The sequence below is a fragment of the Humulus lupulus genome, chromosome 4 (genome assembly GCF_963169125.1).
Source record: "Humulus lupulus chromosome 4, drHumLupu1.1, whole genome shotgun sequence".
Taxonomy (NCBI): domain Eukaryota; kingdom Viridiplantae; phylum Streptophyta; class Magnoliopsida; order Rosales; family Cannabaceae; genus Humulus; species Humulus lupulus.
Genome location: NC_084796.1, coordinates 100,258,247 through 100,268,238, shown reverse-complemented (window position 1 = coordinate 100,268,238; position 9,992 = coordinate 100,258,247). Strand labels below are relative to the sequence as shown.

The window sequence follows — 9,992 nt, the reverse complement described above, 5'->3', positions numbered from 1 at the left end:
TTTTTTTATCTTATAAATATATGTAATTGTTTGTTTTTTGTCATGTGATTGAAGCTCTTTTTATTCATCAAATTCACCAAAAACATTGTAAGATACACTAGAAACTAAAAATAATTTATACATGTATACTACTATAAATTTTTCTATTCTTAATTTTTTAAAAAATATTATTGTATTTTATATATATCATATAGCTATATAAACATAAATATAAATATAAATATAAATATATATATTTATCTTGGGTTTAGATGTCATATGTAGAGATTATTGTTATAACTATTTATATATTCAATAGAACTATAATTCAATCTATTATATATATTTTGGTGAACTATTTTTTATTAAAATTACATACAATTTTTACTCCTTTAAAACTAAGGCAGATGTGTGCTTCTACCTAGCATACATATATATATATATTTTGCCATTATTTTCTTTAGGAAAACTACGTGTCTTTTTGAACGAAAATATATCCAACTTCACTCAGGACACCTATGTTTACTTTTGCTGTCAAAATGCAAGTCAGTTTATGTCGAAAGAAAAAATTGCAGAGACATACTGAACAATTTCACTGTTAGCTAATTCTCCCTTTCTTATGTATCAAATTGCAAAACTGGTGCTTCAGTTTATGAAGAAAAAAAAAATTGCAGAGACATACCGAACAGTTTCACTGTTAGCTAATTCTCCCTTTCTTATGTATCAAATTGCAAAACTGGTGCTTCAGTTTCTTGTGAAAATACCCGTTCTTTGTAAAAAGATTCCTCCAGAAAGAGTGCTAAAAATTTGATGTTTCAGCATCCAAAACCAGCTTATAAAATGTTTACATGCATTTCCTCCCCGATTTCAGCAAATATCTCATCCACCCTTGGTCAAAGAAAGATAAGAAAACCATAAATCTTTGAGAAATCAAAGCCATTTTCAGGCATAAGTTAAGACTACTATTTTATTCGTCCTTAAAACAAATTAAAGCAATTCATGAAAAGTAACCTCATAATACCCACGTTATCTACATCTACATCTAACTAGAGTTATGCTTTCGTTTATTTTTTTTATCATCAGAAGATAATTATATATATATATATATATTTATAAAGTAATCAACGATTATATACTGAAACTGAGCTTAGTTCCTCAGATCCATTTTACCTGTGAGAATCTATGTTCACCCCGGCAAGCCATGTTGTAAGGTAAACCTGCAACTCAAAATGATTTGGTGGCATGTAAGTTTTAGAAGAAGATTACAATCATGGCAGCACAGGAGTGTACAATTTTAAAGATAATTTGTATTAATATTACCATATTTAGAGATCGATTATCTGCTACCTCTTTCCCTTTTGGATGATAATTAAAATTATGATACAATGTTGGGAATAAGTGAACCCCAAAGGCAACGAATTACAAAATGAAATCCAATCCCTTAACAAATACATTAATACTTAAAATTACATCTTCGAACTCTTTTACATTCACCAGTTTATAATGCTATCTTTTACACTTGGCTTATCTTCACCAGTTTATAATGCTACCCAAAACTTAACTCTAGCCTGAACATACTCACTCAAAATCCTCTATCCTAATTTTATCTGCTACCTTATTAGTTCTGGGTAATCTCAAAACTACATAGAAGATAAGCCCAGTGTTTGGGTGGGTGAGTTTCTATGAGAAATGCAGAGTTCAAACTATATATAGATTATATTAGTCTATTAATATAAAAGAAAATATCACATTGGTTGAGACATTGAATTAAATCATTTCATCTGTATGTATTCATAAAATTGTTGAAAATTAATGTCTCATCCTATATCAAGAAACAGATAATATCAAGTATCAGTTGAATATACATGAGAACAACTCCAGAAAAACGATAGTGTTAACAATTGGACTTCCATGCTAATAAAACATACAAATAACTGAACAAAATGCACATCTGAATATGTGACTTACAATTAATAACAAGTAACAACATCCATGTCAGACAAGACAATGTTGAAAATACAAAATACATCTGTACGATTCAATGTTTTAATATGATAACATGTACCCTAAAATTATTAGTAAATACAAGAATAAAACCTGACCTGCATAGTATCATGATTCAACTGCCGATTACAACGTGAAGATGAGACATCCAACTTTGAGATCAGCAATCGTGGTTGGACTGGCCCAGATGCTTTCCCAGAATACAAGGTACAAACACTCAGATCATCAAATTCTCCTGGATAGAGCTCATCTGACCAATTGAACCTTTTGACCGTTGAAGATTCACAACTGAGAGATAACAATTCCACAACAAGGAAGCGCTGCCCAGGAAAAACAACAATAATTAAGTTTAGAATAAAATAAAATAAAAACCTTTCATCTCTAACTTACCTTCAAATTTAATTCAAGTATAAACATCTGAACAAGCTCCTCAGACAATTTCTCTGAACCATTAGAAGATCAGAGTTATTAAAGGAAATAAAATGAAGATCCATGAGTTGGAAAGAAATAATTACGTGATGGGATTATTAACAAGAACTTAAAAGTGAAAGTACCAAAACAAGAGATTGACCGAAATGAAAAGACTAGGATTCCACCACCATCTCCTAAATCATTCATATCCTCAGAACAGCCAGAAAATTCTACGATTGGAGTGTTACTTGTCCCTTTGAGATAACATCTCATGGATTTACTGACTTTGATCATCTGAGTTACAGCAGCAACCTGTACACAACTCATTGAAACAAACACGATAAGTAAAGCTAAAAAAGAACTTTGTAAAAATCTCCTAGGCTTTCTAATTCAACTCCATAGACATAATTTTCAAACGATGCTGCTGTTTTAGTTTATATCTCTTGGAACTATTGAATTCCGAGATGCACATTTTACTCATAGAATGTACATGAACAACAGCAATCTCCCATCTCACTGGAATAAGAAAACAAATGATAAGTCAGACATACCAATTTTTTGTATGATGGCAATAATTTGCTCCTATAATGCTCCTGCAACAAAACCCAACTTCTGAAACTTGAAACACAAACCCAATATTTATATATTTTTAACAACCTACTCTGTACACTGCATAATAGAATACAAAATACATTAACTAGGACTTCTAAGCACACCATAGAGGTAAACCTTTCAAGGCAAGTGAATTGGCAGATAAGACTACCTGCTGCTTAAACAATTTCGAAGAAGCTTTCTTTCTTATATCAGGTATATCACTTAGAGCACCCAGCTCCATTGAGGGCATGTATCTGAATCAACCAATGTACTTTCAGAACCAATCTAATAACAAACAGTAACATATAACATAATGGAAAAAAAATTCACGTAAAATGGGAGATTTTTTATACAAAATATTAAAAAATGTGTATGCATGAGAGAGAGAGAGAGAGAAAGAGAGAGAGAGAGAGAGAGACTACTTCTCAGAAAAGTAAGTGTTGACAAGAGAGGTGGCAAGAGATCGTCCAGTGGAAGAAGAAGAGTTCCATTGTTGCCTTAAAGCAGATAGCTTTGACCACTGGTTTCGGAGATTTCGCTGAGCGGCTGGCCTCCACAGCCTCGCTACTGATGGTGCTAGAGGGGAAGGAGTCGAGACAGGGCTTCTAAAATCAATATTTATGGCTTTCGAGGAAGAAGAAGAAGAAGGGGTAGCTGGGTCCAGGGCTTCCATTGTTAGGGCTTCAATTCGGATTCATTTAAGTTTGAGTCCTTGTAAAATTTAAAACTGTAGCAATTACAAATTTGAGAAGAAATTGACCATGTGACATCAAGCTGCAAATTTTTGGGAAAATTTGAGCAATGCCTAATTTAATTCGGTCAGAAATGTCAACTGCTAAAAGCAAGTTATGATGATATTTCAATTACTAGTAAAATCTATTTTTAAAATTTTAACCACTAATAGAAATTAATTATAACATTTGTAACACTAGTAAAAAATAATTATGAAATTTCATCACTTGTATAGGTGTCAATGCATTTACATTTTCAATAGTTAGATAGAATATAATTAAATTCAATCGTTATTTGAATATAATTAAAAATAATATCTCCTAACAAGTTCTAGAAATATCTGACTCATCATTGATTTAGTCAATTTTATATTCTTCATGGTAAATTGTTTGGCCAGTGTTTGTTGTCACCATAAGTTGATTAACACGTTTTAATTGCGCTTTTTTTTCTGGAAAAATTATAATAAATGACCATAAATGACAGAATTAGGAAAATGACCCATTTTTTCTAATTTAGTTAGTTTATTCTATTATTAATTTTAAAAAAATTTCATTTAATTCCTAAAAATTCAAACAGCATTATTATTTTGAGAGAATTATATGAAATGCCCCATGCCCTCATTTAAGTGCTAACAAATGTCTATATTTTATAAATAGTAAGCAAATGATTTTCCAACTTTTTAGGGTCACATTAATTCCTATTCTTACTCTTTATTTCCATAAGTTTTAAATTTTTATCTACATTCCACGTTATTTTTACTATCGATCTCTCTTTAATTAATGCTCTCTTTTTTTTTTTTAAATAATAATGCTCTCTTTCTCTCTCCCATAACATCCGACGAGAACTTTATGTTTTGACAAGTTTTTAAGTCTTTCTTTTATGTCTTTTTATTTTCTAAAAAAAAATGACTTTGTCTACATTAGTTTTGTTGTTCGTGTTTTTGCCAATTGACACATGATAGTCAATAGAGAAGTAATTAGACTCCACGGGAGTTAATAAAGTCCAGAGCACGCCTAAGGCTCCTCAGAAGCTGAGCATTTCCCAATATGTTGTGATCCACCTCCAGAGATAAATGTCTTCAAGTGCGGTATGTCCTGAGGACCATTACCATGGTCCTCTCGATCCCATGTGTTAGGAGTGTGTCCTAAAAGCATGTAAAGACATCTGTTTTTTCTGTGAATAAATAAATACAATGGTTTATTATTATTGTCATATTTAGATTGTTAAATTATTGTTTGAATAATTTTGTAAATATCATAAAAATTCCATATTCATTATTGAGGGTGTGATCTTGTATTAGTACGAGAGAATTAAGATCACATGAATGAATAAAAATAGTCAACAACAACAAATTAAAGTTATGGAATTCTTTAATTGGAGTTGTAAGTACGGTTTACTGAGTATCATAATGATACAAATAATCTAGATTCAGATTATTGATGTGGAAAGACATCCCGGTAAAGGTGCTTTATATAATATAATTATATATGACATTTACCGATATGAATTAAAGTCTTTATCCAAAAACCATTTAACAATAAAGATTTGTAATTCATATCATAACTGATGATCATTTATAGATCAACCTAAATCCTGAGTGTTCATGAACTCCTGTTCATATTTATTAAATCTTTTGATTCACTCGTTAAGGTCTCTTCAAAGAATGAGGCTAATGACTTTTGTTTTGGAGATTTAATATCATGGATGGCTGGGAACATGTATCAACAATACAGAATCTAATATTTCCTAATAGATCGTATATTAGTTCACTTAAGGGTTAATTATGGAACTGAATGATTTTGAACTCAAATCTATAATTAGATTATAGATTAATTATTCACTAGTGAATTAATGGTACTTAAGGAATAAGAAGTAAATTAGAAATGTTAAATGGTAATTCTTCCATTCTAATTTATGAACTAATTAATTAGAGGGTTGAACTATTGTAAGATGATTATATCAATGGACGACTTAAGAAAAAGATTTCTGTAAAAGTATATCTATAACATAAAGAGTGCAGTTCTGAATTTATAATAGAGTAATATCAGAATTAATAAATTAAATATTATAATTAAAGAGTTTAATTATTTAGTTTTAATTTATTGGAGTTTAATGTTATAGGTCCATGGTCCCCAAAATGGCTCAAACAATCACAGTCAAAGGCAAATACACAAATTGGGCAAAAAGGACTTATGTGATAAGTAAAAAATTTTCTATGTATCAAACATAATTATTGTTTAATTATGTGTAGTTAATTAATTATTTGATTTAACAAAAAATATAATTAATTTATTTTTGGGATTTTTGGTATTTAAATAATAATAAAATTGGGAAAAATCACATGCCTGCACATGCATGTGGTACACGTGTGGCACAGTGCACAGGCACTGTGCTACACGCATAAGAGATAGACTTGGTCTCTTGATTCCACAATTTTAGTTATTTAAATATTAAATAAATAATGAGATATTTTGATTTGATTTAAATATTATTATTTAAACAAAAATCGGATAACTGATCAGTTATTTTGAATTTGTTTAAAATAATAAATATTTTAATATATTGGATATTATTAAATATTGGATATCAGTTTTCACAGAAAGTAAGTTTTCAGGGATAGAAAAATATCTAGGATTCTCTCAGAGAAAAAGATCAGTGACAAAAACAAAGGTCATTGTTCTTCACAAAACCTAGGTCCAAACTTTATCAGATCTCATGTGTTGAGAATATCTGATAAATAGTTATTGCCTATTATTTGTATAGCGAGCCCACACTCGTTCTTTGGGTGACTGAGAACATTTTGGAAGATCTTGGTGTGAGATCTCAATGATTCAGCCATACGAAAAGATAGCAGCAAGGAAGGACCTGAGGTAATGTTTCTATTCTTGTCCTTGATTCAATATATATATGAGTGTGAAGAAGTAGATCTAGAAATCTTATGGGATTAATCTGACAATTTATTTGTTGTTCCGCTGCGCATAATCTCTGATTTGATCAATAAAAACCAACACCATGTTCATCTAGTTCTCCAGGCATGGATGAGTTGTCCTTGGGGGCTGGAGGGAAGCACCAGCTGTTACACACAGCGACGCTGGACCACAAGCAGCCGTCTGACAAAGTTACTTTTTCTTCAAGTCATGGTGTCGAGTCTATACAGGTGACAAGCAGAATATCCCAATGCGCCGCCTGGCGTGGGATAACGTACAACAACCCCTAGAAATTGTCAGGGGCGTGTTTTCCGAGGAATTTGTGGACTGCAACCTCGGAAATGGGCCCCGTGCGATACGCACGGGCCCACAACCACTCTTATTACAAGAATGTGTATTAATTAGCATTTAGACCCCAATTAATTGGGAATGTCTTGTAATAAATCCCTGTTAAGGGAATTAATTGTCCTCAGCCAGTATAAATAGGGCTAGGGCACCCATGGTAAGGGGTTCCGAACTTTTGGTATTCAGAGTATTGCCAATAGCTGCCTGAACCCTATAGAAGCTTGAAACCTTCAAGCTTCCCCAAATCCTTATACAATAGGCTCGTGGGCTAGGGTTAATTAATAACATGAACCACATAAAAATTTGTGTCTTGTTTATGCATTTCCTTTAAGTTCTTTTAATTAGTTGATAGCGAAAAAGGAAGTAAACATTTTGATGCTTTCATTGAGAGCTTGAGGAAAGCTTTAAAGATTCAATAATGGTGGCCACCAGAAGAAACACTCCTGATGACGTTACTCTTCCCACCGTTGCTGAGGGAGGAGAGCCTAGTCAACCACCTTCGCCGACAAACCCGGAGGTGGCCTAGGAAGATTACAACGAGAACGCTGCGTACGACGGTGAGGACGACGAGTACTATGAAAGTGATTACTCCCCGTCCTTTTATACAGATGAGCCACCGGAAGTGGTTGCCCTCAAGGGCCAAATTGCTTCCCATCAACAAAAAAATAGATGCCCATGAGCGTAGTATCACCGCCCTGCAGGAGATGGTTAATGCCATGAGGGCCACTTTGGCAGCTCAATGTTGCGATAATTCCAATGTGAAAGTATACACAATCGTAGACAAGTAATAATAGAGATAAGTAGAGTGTCGTCCCATAGAGATTGTTATTAACTACCAATAATTAACTTCCCAATTCTATTTGGCTAATAAAACTTAGATTCAAGAATATCAAGAACAGAAACAAGTATTGACAAAACTAACAATTAATAAATAACATAAACAAATAAAAACAAAATTAATTCAATGGATGAAAACCTAGGGTTTTTAATTTCAACATCTATCCATTTTATTATTTCATCAATTCAATTTCCACTATTCTTTCTCTTATCATGATAGCAGATTTAATAAAGCAATCTATATTCTTATTAAGATATATAAATCTCTCAACCTATATGCGAATTTTCTACATCTCTGTGATAAATTCCAAACATAAGGCAATCATTAAGAATAGAAATCCTAAAAGCTATTCAAACCATATAGGTACTCCTCCTATATCGAAATCTATGTCTATTCAACTATAACATATTTAACTCTCACCTCTCAGATTTTGAATTAAAATTCATAAGTAATGCAAATAACGACGTCAAATTATTCACATTCATTAAGCACAAAATTGAATAGATCACAATGAAGAAAAATAAATCATAGAGATTGCATTAACTAATAATAAAGTATCAAGAGACTAACTTAAAACCCTAGAAAATAAAATTAGTTCATAACTAAATTCATAAAATCCATTGATTTAGAAAATGCCCAAGTGAGTATCATTAGCGCTCCACACTTCAGCCCAGCTGTTCAACCAGCTGGCTTCAGTACCGTTGCCATGGCTGGTTTTAGTGCCGCTCTATTTGGCTATGGAGTAGCTCCCACTAGATATAGTGCTTTTCAACCTGTGTTTAGTGCTGGAACAGCTTCTCCAGCCCAATCAGTGACACCCAGTGAGACCCTCAGCGGGAGCAAACGCGAGGGAAAGGGCAAGAGTACAAAGCCCAAGAGAACTGGAGCAGCTCTCAAAGAGAAATATACTCCTCAATACTCTAACTACACAGACTTGGTGGATACCCGAGATAACATTTTCCTTTTCGCGTAGCAGCAAATCAACTACCGGAAGCCTTAACCAATCTAGAGGGATCAAGAGAAAATAGATTCTACTAAGTTCCCATTGAGTGAATGCAACTTAGAGATGAGATTGAGAATATCATCTAACTGGGGCATCTCCACTAGTATGCCAGGGCTAGAGCACACCCCACTCATGCTTTGGCCGTAGGCCTGCCTCCACAGCAGGTGGCACCTCCCCAGGTACCAGGATAGGTGCCTATGGCACCATCAAAATAGATAGCCCAGGGACCTCCCCAAGTGAACGAGAGAGTAGGGACTATCTTCAAAGGTCCCCACCTTGGGGCACATCGACTAACTCATAGAATCGCTATGCGCGAGTCCTAAACCATGATGATGAAGTGTTGGCACTAGCCCAGTTGCCAGCATAGATGCCACAGATGACAGATCAGGTCATCACTGTCTCTGAGGATGATGCTCGGAGAGTGAGTTTTCCCCACCACAGTCCTTTGGTGATTGAGAGCCAAGTTTCCAACAAAATGGTGGCTCGAATCTTGGTGGATAATGGGAGTTCAGTGAACATCATGTTCAAGTCAGCCTTCGAGAAGATTGAGCTGACTACCAGTGACCTGTCCCCATGCACATCTACTCTCAATGGGTTCTCGGGGGAGGGTCTTATTCCAATGGGGCAGATAAGGCTGCCAGTTACACTAGGAGAAGTGCCTCATCAGGCCTTCAAGTATTGCACTTTTGTGGTCGTAGAGTGCTCCTCTGCTAATAATGCCATCCTATGACGTCCGACCCTGGTGGAGTTTGGAGCATTCACCTCTATATGCCACTTGTACATGAAGCTTCCCACTGAGGTGGGAATAGGCATTGATCGCGAGGACCAGAAAGAGGCCTGACAGTGCTACAATGTGTTGCTTAAGCATCTAGTTATGGTTGTTGTGGGCGGTAGGCCTCGAGCAGCCTCATCACGAGGAGATGGAGGTCCGAGATATTCAAGAAGAAAGGGCTGTTGAGCCCATGGAAGAAGCTGATGAGGTTATCCTTGATGCCTCCAATCTTGAAAGAAAAACTAAGGTTGGGAAGAACCTCAAGGCAGAGGTTCGAGAGGCTCTAGTGAGCTTTCTCAAGGAAAACTAAGATGTGTTTTCCTGGTCCCACTCTGACATGACGGGCATTGACCCGAATATCATATGCCACACCTTGAATATAGATCC

General features: G+C 34.4%; 1 protein-coding gene across 1 annotated transcript; it reads right to left on the bottom strand.

Annotated features, from left to right (window-relative positions):
* Positions 1-559: 559 nt before the first annotated feature.
* On the bottom strand, positions 560-3,803 carry LOC133830665 (uncharacterized). Its single transcript, XM_062260681.1, has 8 exons — positions 3,411-3,803; positions 3,158-3,242; positions 2,946-2,987; positions 2,538-2,706; positions 2,374-2,426; positions 2,082-2,303; positions 1,150-1,196; positions 560-867 (listed from the first exon to the last, which is right to left on the bottom strand). Exons 1-8 carry the CDS (start codon positions 3,659-3,661, stop codon positions 813-815), a joined length of 924 nt encoding a protein of 307 aa, XP_062116665.1. The 5' UTR covers positions 3,662-3,803; the 3' UTR covers positions 560-812.
* Between the last annotated feature and the right edge of the window lie 6,189 nt (positions 3,804-9,992).

Excerpts from the sequence above, each read along its gene's own strand:
- LOC133830665 (XM_062260681.1), bottom strand. The coding sequence starts at position 3,661 with ATGGAAGCCCTGGACCCAGCTACCCCTTCTTCTTCTTCTTCCTCGAAA. Across the intron at positions 2,304-2,373 it reads TACTTGAATTAAATTTGAAG|CGCTTCCTTGTTGTGGAATT; the intron begins GTAAGTTAGAGA and ends TTTCCTGGGCAG. Across the intron at positions 868-1,149 it reads GTGAACATAGATTCTCACAG|GGTGGATGAGATATTTGCTG; the intron begins GTAAAATGGATC and ends TCTTTGACCAAG.